The sequence below is a fragment of the Atractosteus spatula genome, chromosome 12, assembly GCF_055471065.1.
Source record: "Atractosteus spatula isolate fAtrSpa1 chromosome 12, fAtrSpa1.hap1, whole genome shotgun sequence".
NCBI lineage: Eukaryota > Metazoa > Chordata > Actinopteri > Semionotiformes > Lepisosteidae > Atractosteus > Atractosteus spatula.
In genome coordinates this window covers 10,500,644-10,517,961 of record NC_142717.1, presented here as the reverse complement: position 1 = coordinate 10,517,961, position 17,318 = coordinate 10,500,644, and the positions used below count along the sequence as shown (strand labels likewise).

Sequence of the window (17,318 nt, the reverse complement as noted above, 5' to 3'; positions counted from 1 at the left end):
TTAATAAAAAAAAGCCTCCTGTATATGTCAAGCGCTTGTAAAAGATTCTTTCACGGAAAACGTTTGTGACTTTTGTAGGTTTTAGAAAAAAACATCATTCTTTTTGAGTGTGAGGCGTTACTCCAATATTAATTCCCACCCATATATTTTCGAACCACTTCTTCTAATTCGTGGTTACAGGGGTAGGTGGATCCTATGTCTGCAAGCAACATACCTAATACAGGGTACATCCTGGATGGGACGCCAGTCTATCAAAGGGCGCACAGACACAGACACACACACACACTCACACCAGGGCCCATTTTTCCCAGAAGCCAATTAACCTACAAGTATGTTTTTGGACTGTAAGAGGAAACTGAAGCACCTGGAGGAAACCCACACAAACAATGGGAAAAAAACGTAGAAAGCACCCCGAATCTCCTATATATAAATATATCATATATTAAAAAAGGTATGTGTTACAATTTTTTTAAACCTGTAAAATCTTCTGCAGTATGTGGTCTCAGATCTATTGACCAAACTAATACAGTAAATACACGTAAATGCAGGGATCTGATCACACAATGTGGAAAGATCAGTCCCACACAACACATAATTCCAAGCTAAAGAGCAGAAAGATAAAAACAACTTTTTGAGGTGACATGTTATGCCTTTTCTTGGTTTTTACTTTTCAACTTTGAATTAACCTCTGCCTGCATGCTGACACAGCTTCCCCACTCCTCGAATCGTAATGACTTCCGTGTGATATATTTCAAAATCCAATTCTTACATTTCGTCATCGCCTGCCACTTAGAAACGCTCATGTGTTAGAATTATATCTAGTTAAACTATATTTTACAGGGACACAATAGCTGTAGAATTATTGAGTAATACAGCACTGAGATAGTAATTCAAATGATTGCGATACATTTTTACGGCCATCAGTACACCGGATATTTTGTTGCAATCAGAGTTGAGATAAACATATTTAAATTAATGCATCAATGACATACGAGAAATTCATGATTAAATTATTAATTTACAATCAATTTAGGGATCGTAACCAACATTCACCATAGTTCCTTCAAAGTAAAGGTATAATTACGTGGAGTTTTTTTTATATTGCCATCTGTAACCACATAGGAGAAAATACCAATATTTTCTGTACTGTTCTCTTACACTGGCTTTTGTTTCACTCAAAGTCTCAGTTGCATAGTTAGTCAAAATATTTATTTTAGCTACATAATTGTAATGCTTCTAGCTAGGCTCTGAGGCAATTTATAAGTAACTGTATCTTTAATGAAGTGAATGTTTTGCATAATCAACTGTTAAAGAAAATAAAATCTATGTATGTCTAATTCAGAAAATAATGAAGTTAACTGTTGACTACTTTGGTCAGAACAAAAACAATAAGACAATAAGACAATGAGTATTAGTGTACTGTAAGTGGAAGCAGCTCTGTAAAAATGGATGTCCTATTCTTGTTTCATACTTAATAATTAGTAACTTCCGCCCAGTAGTCCAACTCGCCTTGATTACTTACAGGCCAAACGCAAGGGATACAACTGTGAAACAGTGCTGTTTAAAGAAAATAAGGTCCATTAACAGTCCTGCTGCTTGAACAGGAAGAGTCACCTGTAGAAAAACTTGAAAAGATTATGGCAAAGTACAGAGGAAAGGGAGAACTAGAGAGCAACCTTGTTAGTTAGCGAGATCTGAGAGGTTTCAAAGCAGGGAGGATGATCGATGATGAGGTGTGTTTAAATGGTATATGTGCAGATGCCTATAAGGAAGGAAGGGGTACCAGGTGATGAGGGCTGGGAACGACGCACTCGGGTCCTGAGCAGACTGATGCCATGCACTAACACTGATGGGGCCGACTGAGTTGCCCCCTAGGGTCAGCAACCAAGGGGCAACAAGAGAATTGGGAAGGGAAAGAGGCAGAATAATGAGGGCCGTTTCCAAAGGTGGAGTGGGTTGGACACCTCACCTGAAGGGGGGCAAGGGGAAGAGAGGGAGAGCAGAGACTGTGGAAAGGAGGGAAAACTGAAGGGGAATGGGGAGTGGAACACAAGGAGCCAGTTATTGTTTGGAGGACGGAGATGCAGAGGTTCAAAGGGCAGTTTGTTTGAGGAGATGTAAGAAGGCATTTCTTAGTTGGGTTGGGAGGGAGGATGGGAACTGTGTTTCTATCGCCAGGTGGAGTCATGTTGGAAAGACGATAAGGACACAATATTGAGGAAGCTGAGCAAGGAGGTTGGGAAATCCGAAGGGAAAATGGAGAAATGAAAGATGAGTACGAGGAACTCTACTCTAGCGAATGCAAAACAAAGAACATGAGAAAGAAACACAAAAGAGGTGCTCAGCAGGCTGTATACTTACTGTATTGTGTAGCAGAGTGGAAATGGACAATATAAGAATTTGTGCTCCCTCACTCCAAACTTCTCTTTAAAAACACCATTTGCCTGGTAAAACTGTTTTTTAAATACAGCTCAGTATTTAATAGTAGGTATGATGTCGCAAAATAAAGTGTTACCAGACACAATTTGTAAGACAGTCGTCTACAGATAACTATGAATTACCAAGCAAAAATCCCACAAGAATAGGAAAGATATTTCCAACACAGGTACCTCAGCATTGTACTGCACCTGTGCAAAGTAAAAAGATGTGTATTTTTACTGAATTTAGATATAAAGTCTATTGAAGCAAATACTGTTCATTTATAGCTCTCTTTCCATGACAGGCATTGTGACAGGTTTATATGAAGCAATAAATCTGGGAGTAAATTTGATAAGCTGTTGTCAGTAGTTAAGCGAACAATCTCAATGAGTACACATTACATTTTTACATTCATATGAGGTACTATGGGCCTCTCACTGAGTCATAGCCATGTATAGGATTCACAGCCATGTATAGGAAGAGGTAGCAACATTTGTGCATCTGTGAAGTTTTTACATTTATTCTAAACAACATCAGGGTATTAAATTGAACATGATAACATTTTGAACCAGTATGCCAGGCCGTCCATACTACTTATTTATTGAGATAACAAACTTCATAGGAGCAATATCCATAAAAGGTTGCCATATGTAACATCAGTAGAAGGACAATTTTTTACTCTATCTGTTGCCTAAGCATGCCAACCATTGCAAATATTTTTACATTTTTACCAGGAGTCAAAATCATTTGCACAACTGCTCTGCATCTCCACGAGAAAGACTCCTTCAGTCTTATCCCTCCAAAACAACTGCACCCCAAGTTTGTCTCTGCTGACCCCCTAGAGCAAATCCCAAGTTCTTACACTGTCTTAATGTTTCCTGCTAAGAGCTTTCCAAAGAAGTGTCAAGTGTTCTGACATGTGTCTAGACTATACAATTCTTTTCCTAAATAAATCAGAGTACAGTACTGGTATGTAATAATTCCTCTCCAATAGCTATAAACAAACATAATGCTAAGCCTGTTATAAACTTCAGCTAGGATTTATACTTGCCTTGAAGTATCAAATAATACAAGACAAAGCTGGCGATGTACTGAGAAAAAGCATACCGTTAACACTTATGCTTTAAAAACTTTGTTTTTTTTTCAGAATTTATTGTAGTTTTTTATCAACAAGAGAAAAGGCCCAGGGTATCCAAGCTATGGTCTGGTTTAAAGGGCCATTAAGAAACTGAAAAGGTTTCTGTTTTTGTTTTGTCAAGAGTTTGGAGAAGTCTGTGTAGTCTGAAAAGTAATTTGAAAAGAAGGAACAAAGCCTGAAAAGTTACATCATTATTATACTGCAACTATTATATCATCAGATTAAAAATATCACCTCTTTCCATGGCTTGTATTGTACTAAATAAAAAGTAATATACTGTAGAATAAGCTACTGTAGGCTGCTATTTTCGGCTCAGCGGTTTCTGTATCCCAGTTTTTTTGTTTCTGTTTGTTATCTTTGTTTTAGCCTTTATTTTGTCCATGTCTTTCTGCAATTTTATTGGCACATTCCAGGGGAAAGACCTCCCATTCCCAGCCATGTACTATAAGACTCCCAGCAGTTAAAAGGAAAGATCATGCACAGACAGATTGCGAATGGAGTGCGATAGTGACACTAGCAAGCTGCTTCCAGTGGACTTTTACCTAATAGCAGGTGAGGCTCCTGTTTGTCCTAATGACAGTCCTGATAAGACATATAGACGCTTATTTGTCATGGAAGAGGTGAATCCCTTCAGTCCTTGTAATTTACATGCTGTATCTGTTAGTGTCAGCTGAGCATGGTAGTGTAACAACAAAACTGTCAATTTCAAATGAAGTTCCTCTGATAGAGCTGAGGGATTGGAGAATCTGTGTTTTATATGCCAGGTATTTTTTCACACTCCTCAAACTATTTTAATAATCATTCCTAATGAAAGCATCGAGTGTGTGCTATTAGTATTTGCTTTAAATAAACACAAGCACAAGCTCTTTGATTTACTATCTGCATCTGAAACAAGAAAGGTCCAAAAAAATGGTTTGGGATTTGCTTTCTTCTTTAAATGTATCCCTTCCCTGGCCTTTTTTAATTAAACCATGCCTGCTGTAAGCCAAATTTTGAAACCACATGACGTCACTGTTAGAGAAAAACCTGGTAACATTTAGTTCCTCTTCAAGTGTCTAGAGCTGGGGGATAAAGCTGGAGTAGATTTGGCCATTCCAGATTCTGCAAGAGGCAGAGAGAGAGACTTCTGCTGCTGCAGCTGGTACTGCTCACTGGGACTGTGAGGACCTCCTTCTCTGAATAAAACGGGAAGAGGAAAGATTTACAGCACTGGAGAGAGAACAGTATGCATTCCCATTGGAGACTTTATTCTAAAGTGGAGACTAGCCGATAGAAAAGAACAGTAGTCAGGACAGCAGGGTCAACCAGTCATCAGTGCAAGACAATTCAGTCAAGGAATTACATAAATTCCATTGGAATTCCAGTGGAAGCAAACATCTGTCCAAACTGCAGCCTGGGCAACAGTTTACAAAATCACACAGCACTAAGGTAGGAACAGAACTTTCCTTGATTAAAACATCTTCCTGAAAGCTTCATTCTTGCCAGGCTTGATACCAATGGATTTGTTATCATGTCTGGATTGAATTTAGCTCATGCTGAGCAGAAACACATCTTCAGAATCTATGCAGTTCCTTTATAAATAAAGTGCAACTTTGGCTTCAGTTATAGGTAGATGGAGAAAGGCACAGATAAATATGCATTAAGTTTTAATTTAAAATTCTCCTACATATAGCATTTTTATCAAAGATAAAACCATATGTCCAAGGAAAAAAGGAAAATCTAAACAGTGTCTGTACAATTTTCTGTTTCAAGCATTTAACAATCACTTTGCATCATGCCTTTTTAAATTGTTCAGGACAGGAGAGGCAGAATTTTTGTATTTGATTATATCATGTGAAATAACCCCCATAGTCATCTACCAAAACAGTGGAAGAATATTTTTCCAGTTTGGAAGTGCTGATGCTGATGTTCCTTGGCAGTTGTTAAATTAAAATTGAGGTTAACCGAGCTTAATTTTGTTAGCTTCATTTCCTTGTTAATTGATCTGTTTGCCTTATCAGCAGAAGCAGTGTTATTAAGTCAGGCTTGCACTTTCTTCCACTTTTGCTATAATTGTTTTCTAAAGTTCCTTTGTGGTATGAGGAGCAACTAATTTCAAAAAAGGAAGCAAAGAATCAGCCATAGTGGGTGTTTTTATTTGTTGCTGTGTAATTAGTCAGTGAAACCAAGTTAGAAAAAAAAATAAAAAAGCTAAAGATAATGTTACAGATATATAGCTGTAAATGAAAGAGGGGGAAATGACATGGGCAGGCTAAATGATTTTAAAGTTTTTAGTCTTGAACAGAAAAGACAGGAGAACCTGATTCAAGTATTCAAGTCTAATAATCAAAATAACTGACAAAGTCGACTCAATGGACGTTTTTAGAGCTGCAGAATGTGGGAGTCTGAAGCGAACTACCCAGAGATGCTGTCGAAGCCAATAGTACCTCTTATTTCAAGAAACATTGGGATAAGGTCCTCAGGTCACTTAGCTACCACATACCCAGGCTTCCAAAAGGACCCCCTCTCATTTGCAAGCACTTTTTATGTTCCTGTGGAATATAACATACAGGACCTGGAAAGCCATTCCAGCAGGTGTCTGGATTTCTTTCGTTTTCAGTTCTTCTTCATCTCTGTTCTGACCTAAAGAAAGAACCTTTAAAAATATTAATAATAATAATAAACTTTATTTTATATAGCACCTCTAAAGGTGGCATCTCAAAGTGCTTTACAGAATGACGACAACAATAACAAAATACACAATTAATGCACAGTGAGAAAACACAAAACGAGCAGACAGTAGATGGGGGAACAGAATAAAGTAGGGGTAAAGAACAGAACAAGTCTAAAATGATTAAAATTAAAAATGTACTTCTCAATTGCCTACAGCTCTGCATACTGCCGAATGATTCTGCTACTTTTAGCTGAAGTATGAGAATTTGAACTGTAATAAATACATTTAAAGGAATAAAAAAGACAACAGAAATGGTGTAATGCATTCTTAACACTGGAAATTGATCAAAACTTGTAACAGTTGTTTTTTTTCTGCAATGCTTCATTTAAGAATTTTTCCCATAATTGATGAAAAGATCCTGTCCTTAATTTTCCACGCTGGGGTAAAAACAAAGCAGCTGGATGACCTAGGCAGTAGGAATTCAGTGAAATCAGATAAGTACTTCTTAAAGCATGTGCAATGCACAGCTGATACTCTTGTTTCTATTTTCTTTATTCTTCTGTTAATTCTTTTTCACTATCTGGGCAACATAAATAGCTGAGTGTCCAGAAGATATTATGTGCATCATTTAATAAGGAAACTTGTTTGGCAAAACACAATTAATCTAAACCGAACACTAAAACAATTTATGTCCCTCCTTGCTACAGGTTTCTCTTCTAACCTTATTCTAGAGCAGCCACAGAGCCCATCCAGTGTAGTAAACGTTTATTGTGAGTTCTTCTTGCCGTTCAGTAAAAGCTGTGTCACAGGAGGCAAAGGGGAGGGAAACAATGTCTAAAGAGAGCACGAACTCTCTCACACTGCAAGCTGACTTTCCCTTCCATTTTTAGATGAGTAGCAATTTTAATATTGAAAAATGATTTGTCATTTCTTAATGTCTTGCAGTTGTGTAGGAAAAAAAACAGTTTATCGGCAAGCACAAACCGTCCTCTCACGTTGTTTTGCTGGAGTTTTTAACCTTTCAGCTGCTGAATGTTTCTGACACTGGAGTCGAATCTGGCAGAATTATTTTTACGGAACACAACACAGTTTATGTTCTGCAGAGTCAAAAACCAGAACTTTCAGCCCATCTTCACGTCTGGAAATGTGTTGAAGGCTAATACTTTCGTCCATAGCGGAAGAGATGCTGCCCCATCTCACAACAACACTGTCGTGCTACTTCAGCACCATTTATAATCGTCTAAAATCTGGAATTTGCCATCTCTTATTTTGTGAGTCACTGGCATAAAGGACAGAGGTTGTATGTGTCGATTGATACTTGACTACTGTTTTGAGGATGAACCCTTTTCCTTTCTTTATTTTCCTTATTTGTATTAAATAAAGTGGAAGAGATAGTTGTATCTTACAAAATGAATCTCTTCTTGTGATATTTTGTAACATATTTTTGGGTTTGTTGATCTTGTGCTTAAAATTTGACAAAATATGAATCAACAGCTCAAGAAATTTCAGAAATGTAGGATTTGCGAGGACAATTTACCTTGCTCATACTCATTTTACTGGCTCAGTTAAGTGCCAGAGGATGTGCATTATAAGTCTTGTTCTTAGGCTGCTTTTTGTAATATCCTGATTGAATGTTTTTTCTTATAGAGAACTGCACACATGTAGACAGTGTCTTGTAAGTAATTTTTCTTACTAGTACTGAATTCTTCCCTAGCCCCATCATTATTTTCCCTTTTCATGGGCGTTGTGAAAAGACGTGTTATACCAAAGTGCTTTTTACTTCACTTTGGTTGAACGTGTTTTTGATCTTACACGTCTTGTTTCAGGTAATTAATTGTGTAACGTGTGTTTAACTTCCTTCCTGGTAATACAGTATATGTTTTCTTACGGCTTCAACGTAACAGTTTTAGAATTGGACAAAATGTATTCAAACGAGCAACACCTAAAATAAAGATTGTCGCCACAAAGTGTGTCAGGGTTCAAACCAAGGACCAGAAACCAGAATTTCCCTATATTTCAACACAAACCATTTACAAAACCTTTATTGCAAGTGTCGACAAGAAACTTGTCCAGGACAAGTTTGAGTGGAACCAGGACGAAGGATAAGAAGTGCTTTAAGGTAACAAAATGAATATTGAGAATGTTATAGTTGCGCATTCTTTAGAATATGATCTGTACAATACAGAAGAATATATAAAATTAGTTATGGTCACGGATATTTTTTAAAATTTCTGCTGCTAACCTTTCGAGCACTTCTATTTGTGGTAGCAGTGAAAGATGGAGCTGCATGAGATTAGTCTACGACAATAAAGTTTCCTTTCAGTCACATGTATGTCTTAGCAGGTTGCTGCATTTACAGTAGGTATGTTTAACTCAAACATTTCCATTTCCCGATTAGCTAGATCTAAGGCATGTCTGTGCCAGGACATACAATGAACTTTTCCTTGTTGGCCCTTCATTTTTGTCTCTGCATTTCAAATTTCAAAATCCATCACATTTCTTTGCCGTTCAGACAACAAGAAGTTGTCAAAGCCCCTATCAGCTGGCGGGGATGTTTCTTGAGAAGTGGCCACACTGTGCTCGTCAATGTGTTTCTTGTTCTGGTATCGCTGTACTGCTCTCCTGGGAGCCCATGCACCAGATTCTAGCAAATCCTTCCACAGCTTCCTGGCCCCTGTAAGGTTTGAACTCACAAGGTTTTTTAATGAAAGTTCAAATTGGAAGGTCCTGCTTTGACAGATGTTTGACGTAGTGTCACGTAGCTGGGGAGTTTCTCTTGTAACTTTGTAAAGTAGGGTGCATGACTTGCAGATGCTGCCACTACTTCACTTGTTCTTAATAATAAGGATTGCTCTGCTCCTTGGGAAGCCTCATTGTCTTTTCTTCTCATCGTAAGTTTATAACAAGCCTTTTAAACTTTGGTCAATAATCATTACTATCCTCTCATTATCCTTGTATCTTTAGATATGAACTGTACTATTCACAGTTCACAAGAATTGATTAGATGATTAGTGCTTTGTTTTACTTGATAATCATTATGTCACAATTTACTTGTTAAGATACAGCATGTTATATTGTAATTCCTGCTCACATGAAATGTTTCAGCTAGTTTTCTGTTTAAAATAGTATAGGTAATCAATTTCTTTGCTTAATATCATATCACTAACTATATTATAAATTGTTTTTTTTATTTTGGCCTTCATCACAATCTTTATAGATTATTTTGACAGAAGGAATATGTTTTCACTCTAAGTATATATTTAAATTCAAGTATGAGTTAGCATCAAATACATTTTTGTTTTAATAACAAAATATTATTGATATTTTAAAACCACACTCTGGTTTGAATTTTCAGTCAAAGAAAGACTAGGATTCATAAACCTAAGATTCTAGTAAACAACGTGGATTAATGTAGGAGCACTGCATAATGACTATGTACGAATTGATGTCCTTTATGAAATGTTAGATTTATTTTTAATGTAATGTTAATTTGTACTGCTTGTATGTTTTTGTAACATACAAACTGTTTGTGTAAAACACAGCTCTTTGGAAGGAAAAAAAATCTGAGAATTCGGACAAAGCATTATATAGAATTTTGCTGAGGCCAGATTCCTATACATAAAACACAAATGTTTATTCTAATGATTTTTACAGAAGATTTTAGTCAGGCAGTGTTGAGTAACAGTATGAGATAGGGACCTCTTTTGTTCTCAAAGCAAAACACTCTCTGTGACTTGCTGTTGGCTGTTGATAAACAAACCTTTCGTTTATCACCATCTAGGTGAAAAAAAAAATATGCCGTATCAGTGTTCGGCATAGAGGAGAAACGTAAAATATCTGAACCATGCCAATTCATTCCCCTGCTCAATTTGTTTACAACCCGATTCTACTGATTTATTAAATGTGGGTCAGGCACAATGTGAATGTAGCCCTTGCAGAGGTTTTCCCTCTGTTTCTGTTTCTGTGAGGTGATCCTTAAAAAGACAGGACAAAACAAACAAAATGTAATTGAAATCTGGAGTCAGTTCTCTCTCTTCAGTATGTGTCAGTTGTCAGGAATCTTGCATTGATTCACAAAAGGTGCAATTCCATTTTAAGGCATCTCACCACTGAGAAAAGAAGCCACATAATACTATATAATTCTATATATTATACTGTATATTTATATATATATAATATAGTAGAGAATTCATTTGTATATTTTTAATAATTATTTATATCTTTATTGTTATCCCACTTACAAGGTGTTAATTCCACATGTATGTCCACTGCTTAATTCATGTCTTCTTTCACTGCAAATTGTCTGTGTAGCTACTAACTAGACCTTCTGAATAGAAAATATATTTGTATTGAAAATATAATAGGATCTCACAAAAAAAAGTAAGGAAAACTTTGGAGTTACTTCATTCCTTTGTGATATAATTTGATGCATTTGTCTTAATTACTGGGTTGCTTTATGTATTTCACAAATTGCTATTGGCGTGTAAACATTAGCGTTTCTTTTGCCATAGTCCAGAATTTAAAAAAGTGGTATTAACAACCTGTATCTTCTTTTTTTCTGTTTGGGTCTTGAAAAGCAGTGAAGTTTTATTTTAACGGGTCAGTACTATTATATTAGCATATTCCCTGGCATTACGCAACGGGGTCACTTCTATCTCCCTTTGACAACTGCGCATTTGGGGTTCAACTGTGTGTCCCTCTTGGGTCAGTTATGTTTTTGTAAGAGACCAAAGAAGAATGTGATCACAGAAGCTATAAGGATACTTGTGTCAAAATATTTAAATTAACGACACAACTGTAACTTAATTGCAATAAAAAAAAACATTCTTATGCTGCTTTATAAATAGGGATTACATCTGAACAACTGTTTGTAGATCCTAATGTTTAACTCATGTAGTTTTATGATCGATACTGTTTTTTAAATGGTAAATCAAGAATCTTTTTCTTAAAAGCTGATTGTAACTGTGTCAGGAAGTAAGCCACTTCACAATTTAAGGCCAACAATCGTAGACAGAGATATAGAAAGAAAGACAGAGAAACACTGACCAGTGAAAAGTCTGTTATTAGATACTTCCCTATTTCCTAATATTAAATATTTTTATTCTTTTGGAAGCGGCATTTGCGGTAATACTAGTTGCTGAACACGTCAAGCCACAACCGAAAGGCGTGAAATATCCGGAAACTGCAAAGGGTAACAAGCTCTTTACAGTTAACTTAATACATATGCATTTTCCAACTTTAAATGCGTTTAATGCATTGTTTATGAGAAACATTGCGGTGGCCAGTGAAAGGATAGATTCATCGTTACGGAAACCAATTAAATGAATTCATACACGGTTTAAATAATATGGTTTTTATTCAAGGGGCTCATCTAACCTTCAAAAATGGGCTGGAATGCCCTCTGCAGTGAGCAGTGTTTGATACTGTATGTTCCATTGCCTCCTTCCTCCGACTTCAGAAGCCTTTCTCACCGTTGTTCCCTAATTTGGTAAATTACAAGCGGCTGATATGGATTTACACACACAGATCAAAAGGCGTACATCCTCAAGCGTTGCCTTTCATTCCATTATTATAAACAGGAGAATAAATCTTGCCATGAATTAAACAAGAGCTTCCAGAGAGATAGAGAAACATTGCCCAGGACTCCACTGCTTGCATTGTCTCTCCGAATCCTCTTTCTCTGAGCCTGTGCTCTTATATAAATAAATAGTCTAAGTAGGCAGTGACATCTTGAAAACCCCTACTGGAAATCATCCAGTTCATCGTCAAAATAGCAAATCACGGGCTGCGCCAGTTCTTTCTTTGGGATTATCACACGTTTGGTATAAATTGAAGCAGAGTTTTTTTCTTTTGCTGCTTGACAGCTTAGAAACAGGGGTCAAATGCTGCAGCTCATTACCACTGTGTATCTTAACAGATAATCAAGAACAAACATATAGTTTGTACAGTATGCGTTTATGTTGCAACGTTTGCATTACTAATTTGGTCGTATGAGAGTCTGTTTGTTTATAAACATACGGATGTGACATATAATACAATCTCGGATGGGTTTTCCTTTCCTACTTTTTGGTTGTTTTTATGAGAATTTTTAATTAAACTAAAAAGGAAACTAAAAAGGAAACTTTACTTAAATCAGTATGATGATTTGCGCCAACACGAAAATGTCTGTGTACGCAATTAGAACAGCTACATTAGCATTAACACCACTGACGATATTGAATTAGAGTAATAATGAGAAGTAAAAACAATATTAAAAAGTTAAAAGCAAGTTGTTCTCTTTCCACCTGAATAAGAATTTGAAAAAATGTATTTCTGTTGAGAAAATAAACTTTGAAAACCAGGAGCCACCTCCAGAAGTCACATGTGTGATTGCCAACATTGTCCACAGTGCCGTCAAAGTGCTCAGCACAGAAAGTCAAAGGACCTAAGAGGTTATCGGCTCTGGCCCAGCACATGCTAAAGGTGATTGAGTTGGATTTGAGTTGCTGTTTCCAGTTTTCACGAGCACCAGCGCAAGCTCTGGAGAGTGGAGTCTGTCCAAGTCTTCCAGTGAACACACACAATGCCCTAACAGCCAGCACTTTGTCATCATGATCTCATCCTGCATCGTTGTCTTAGTCTGTTCCTGGAAACCAAGATACAGTATAAAGACAACAGACAGCATTTCAGATAAAAAAAAACATTCCTCTTAGGAACCATAAAAAAAGCAGTACATACACAATTTTAAGGTGCATGCAGAATATCCCCATTTTCTTCTTTGTCAAAATGTACGAAATGAAGATGACTCTTACTCAATGAATTAGCAGCTGTATTGCTTACGTTTCCAAATTAAAACTAACAGCGCTGAAAGTGTCATGGTACTCCTGGAAGAATTCATTTGTTTTTAAATGCGGGTCATTACCGTCCTTTTGACCCTCACACGAGCAAACGAGGTAATGTCACCACAGAGGGCAGAAATTCTAAACCAACTCAGACAGAAGCTCAGTGTTGTCTGACGCTTACTACTGAAATTTAGCAGTCAAACTACCAACAGAAGGAAAGCCAAAATAAAGAACATCAAAAACTCTGCAGTACACAAGTACTGTCTGTCTGTGAACTACTTTCAGATATGATTTCCAGATATAAGACTTGACGTTTACTAAAATATGTCTTCAAGTACCGGTTGAAATTTTATTCGTATGATGCTCTTAAGGCTTAACGAATGCGTTGCAGGACACGTATCGTTTCATCTCCTGTCACCTAGAGTTAAATTACAGGAGGTTATTTTCCACTCTCTTTGGTGAGGGACATATGGACATATGCTAAATAGATAACACGAGGAGTACAGATAGTTCTGATATTTTTGGTGTTTATTCGATTTTTCAGATCAACTGTGCGGAAGGCTTTTCAGCTGGTGTGAAAATAGACATATCGTGTCACAATCAGAGTTGTGTAATTGAAGACACATGGGTGGATACAGGAACTTTTCTGCATATTGCATGACAGATATTCTTGTCATTTCACTCTTCTTCCTGAAGGGACGTTTCGACACAGTGTTGGAAATTTTCCAGAAACGGTGGTCCTGCGTCTAATTAAACCAATAAGCAGACGAACACGAAATGTCAGCATGAAGGTCAAGATAGAAAAAGTAATGTGAAGCTATCATACTCAAGTCACAGTTCACAAATAAATGGAATAACAAAGGAATTTAGAGATCTCATGAGATGAAGTGAGGATTAGATTTTGTTTTTTGCTAAACGTCAGGTTAACACCTGGACATCTTTCTGGAATTTTTATGTTTATGAAATGGGAATGTTTATTTTGTGTTATTCAGGAGCACTGCATGTGCTAATCCTAGCAAGATGCACAATAATTTAAAACTTCATCTTTTAAACACTTTTGCCAACAACATCCCCCTGCAATTCTAACCCAAGTCTGTAAATCTGAATACAGTAACAAAGATCATTTGTTTTCTAAGGATCAGTTAGATTTTAAAATTATAGTTAGAACCCACCTTGACCAAATACACAATGAATAAAACTACTCAAAGTCTGACACTAATTATGACAGCACTAGAGAACACATCAGCCTGTGCTGTCCATTCTGACTGAAGATTAGAAACATACTTTAAGAGTGGAGGGGTGGTGTAAGCCATTGGATGCAAAAGGTCCTATTACCACTAAGAGGCACGTGCTGGAGGTCTCATAAGCAACAGCAAAGAGGAAGCAACACTGCAACAAAATTAGGAAGTCCCCATGAGTGAAAGAGAGAAGCACAGCATTTGCGACAGCTATGAATCCGCTCACTCACGTGACTGTGCAAAATGTTTCAGAAAGACACTATCAGCTTTAACTCAAAGATAAGTTTCAAATGCCAAAGGATTTACCGTTTTTGGTTGACAGTGGTTGCTAGCCAGATCTTCTTGCCTCTGCAGCAATCCAAGATCAGCAAACGGGTAAAGACTTTATCAACGTGTTGGAAAGATAATGTCAGTGTCAGGGCTTTAGAATAGCTAAATAAACAGAAAATCAAAGAGATCTTCATTGTAATAAGATGTTCTTCATTGCTCTCAGGAGGACACTTGGGACGGAGCTAATTCACTGTTTCGTTGACATTGACTCCTTTTGCCTGTTGTTTTTCAGGTTGAAGTATAATTAAGAGGGGGATGGAGTCCTTCTTGACGAAAGACCCACTGCATGTTAATGTAACTACTGTGCCTACAGCAAACTTCAGCTCTCACCTCCACAAGGAGCCGTACCTACACAAGCTGGCGCACCTGGATGAGGGGCTTTACAATGACTTCTACAGCTTGTGGATAGCCTTGGTGGTCATCAATGCTGTGATCTTCCTGGTAGGCATCCTCCTCAACAGCCTGGCCCTGTACGTCTTCTGTTTCCGTACCAAGCCCAAGACCACGTCCGTCATCTATACCATCAACCTGGTCATCACCGACCTCCTGGTGGGCCTCTCCCTGCCCACCCGCATCGTCATGTACTACAGCGGAGGGGAGTGCCTCACCTGCTCCTTTGTGCACATCTTCAGCTACTTTGTCAACATGTACTGCAGCATCCTCTTCCTCACCTGCATATGTGTGGACCGCTACCTGGCCATTGTGCAGGTCGAGGCCTCTCGCAAGTGGAGGAACCCCAACTGTGCCAAAGGCATCTGTATCTTCATCTGGCTCTTTGCCATCGTGGTCACTTACTCCATCCTGACCACGGCCATCAAGTACGCCGCCTGCTGCCTCTCCAAACTTTTAGTCCTGACCGTCTTCGAGTTCTTCCTGCCCCTGGTTATCATTGTGATCTTCACCATCCGCATCATGTGCGCCCTGGCCAACCCCAACCTGATGCAGCAAAGCCGGGAACGCCGGATGCGGGCCGTCCAGCTCCTCATCACAGTGCTGGTCATCTTCACCATCTGCTTCACCCCCTTCCACGTCCGGCAGGTGCTGGTCTACGTCTACCCAGACATGCCCCACCACATCAGCCTCATTGTGTACCACGTCACCGTCACCCTCAGCAGCCTCAACAGCTGCATGGACCCCATTGTCTACTGCTTCGTCACCAACAACTTCCAGGCCACCATGAGGGGCATCTTCCGCAAGCCCGAGCTGGGACAGACCAGCGGCGACATCGTCAGTATGCAGAAGAGCTCCAAGGGCTCGGTGACAGTCACGCCAGTCACTCACAGTTTAATCACGACAAACTTTTCCAGCCCCGCGTTGGGTAGCTCTGAAGTGTGAGAGTTGAGGCGAAGGACATCCCCCGTCACTGGATTAATCAGGCTACTTATCAGTCCTGTCATGTCATGTATATCAGAGCATCAGCGGAGCTTTAAAGCACGTTGATGATCATTCTGTATTTGCTGTACATAGTTTCTGAAGCCAACCCGCGTGGAGACGCATTTGGTTTACTTGTCAGGTCCGTGTTTTTTCGTACTGTACATGGGCAAACACAGCGTTCTCACCCGTTCTTTGCAATGACTTTGACTGAAAAAAAGGAACTGAACTGTTTTTCCCGAGGGGGGAAAAAAAATTGAACAAAAACCCCGCTTTGAAGTTGACATAACGAAGCCACCTCCGACATATAGAGACAGGGAAGATGGACGTCAGGAAAACGGCTGGAATGTGCAGTACTGCATTCTTTAATTGAAATGGCTGTATCTGTGAAACATTCCTGTGAATGGTTTAATTCTTAATCACATACAGCATTTCACATGGAGCATTGTGCAGATAGATGCTTCAAGCAGTTAAGGTGAAAGGCTGGCTCTGGCTCTGTCACAGGGCTGTACTTATTACATCAAAGCAACAAATGACACAATTTATAAAGGATCACATACTGTACTACAGGATTTTTTAAATACATTTTTAGTTTGAACTGCTAATCTAATTCCCTTACATGAAAAATATTGCAGCCGGTGTCTGGAAATTTTTCTCTGGTAAATATTTCTACAAATTTGTTGTTGTTTTTTTTTTAGATAGAGCTCTTGTTATTTTGCAGCCTGTGTACAATGTAGTGGTATATATGTATAATCTGAAACCTTTAAAATTATCAACAAGCTGAGATTTAACCACATGAAAGGGCTACTTCCAAGGGTCAAAACAAGCTGAAACGTTATAAACTTGTAGCTCATGAAGAAAAGTACACAACTCATGATTATTACTAAAGAATCTATACAATTCATACAAAAATTAATTTGTACAAGAGAAATAATTGAATACTGATAATTGTGCATTGTTTGTTTTCAAATCAAAGTAATGTAACTAACTGTGCAGGTGATTTAAAAGTAATGTTGAAATTAATATGCATAATTAATACATATATTGAGATATTAATGGTAGATATAAGTTTGTAAAAATCTTCCCCTTAAAGAAACAGCATTCTATTTTTTATTTTCTTTTTAAAATCTCCAGAAATTCTTTATTATTCTTTATTAAAATAGTGTAATGTCTGTTCTCATCGCAGAGGTGTTCAATATTAAAGCGTAGAATTAAACATTTTAACTGTGGAAAAGTTTAGTATTTCTTAAATGCTCGTGGGTGACAAGGTGTGACACCCGAAGAAGGCTTAACTGCCAAAACATTACGTTCTTTCTGCATTTCAACATGGAATTTACTTTTACTTTTGC

General features: G+C 37.9%; 1 protein-coding gene across 2 annotated transcripts; it reads left to right on the top strand.

The window, feature by feature from the left end:
* Window positions 1-4,686: 4,686 nt before the first annotated feature.
* On the top strand, window positions 4,687-17,193 carry LOC148822639 (G protein-coupled receptor 20). Of its 2 annotated transcripts, none has more exons than XM_088929343.1 (2): window positions 4,687-4,984; window positions 14,831-17,193. In XM_088929343.1, the coding sequence occupies exon 2, from the start codon at window positions 14,854-14,856 to the stop codon at window positions 15,931-15,933; it is 1,080 nt and encodes a 359-aa protein (XP_088785469.1). In that variant the 5' UTR covers window positions 4,687-4,984; window positions 14,831-14,853; the 3' UTR covers window positions 15,934-17,193. The 2 variants fall into 2 exon arrangements, with proteins under 2 accessions (XP_088785469.1, XP_088785471.1); XM_088929345.1 differs by lacking the exon at window positions 4,687-4,984 and adding an exon at window positions 8,270-8,328.
* Window positions 17,194-17,318: the final 125 nt, after the last annotated feature.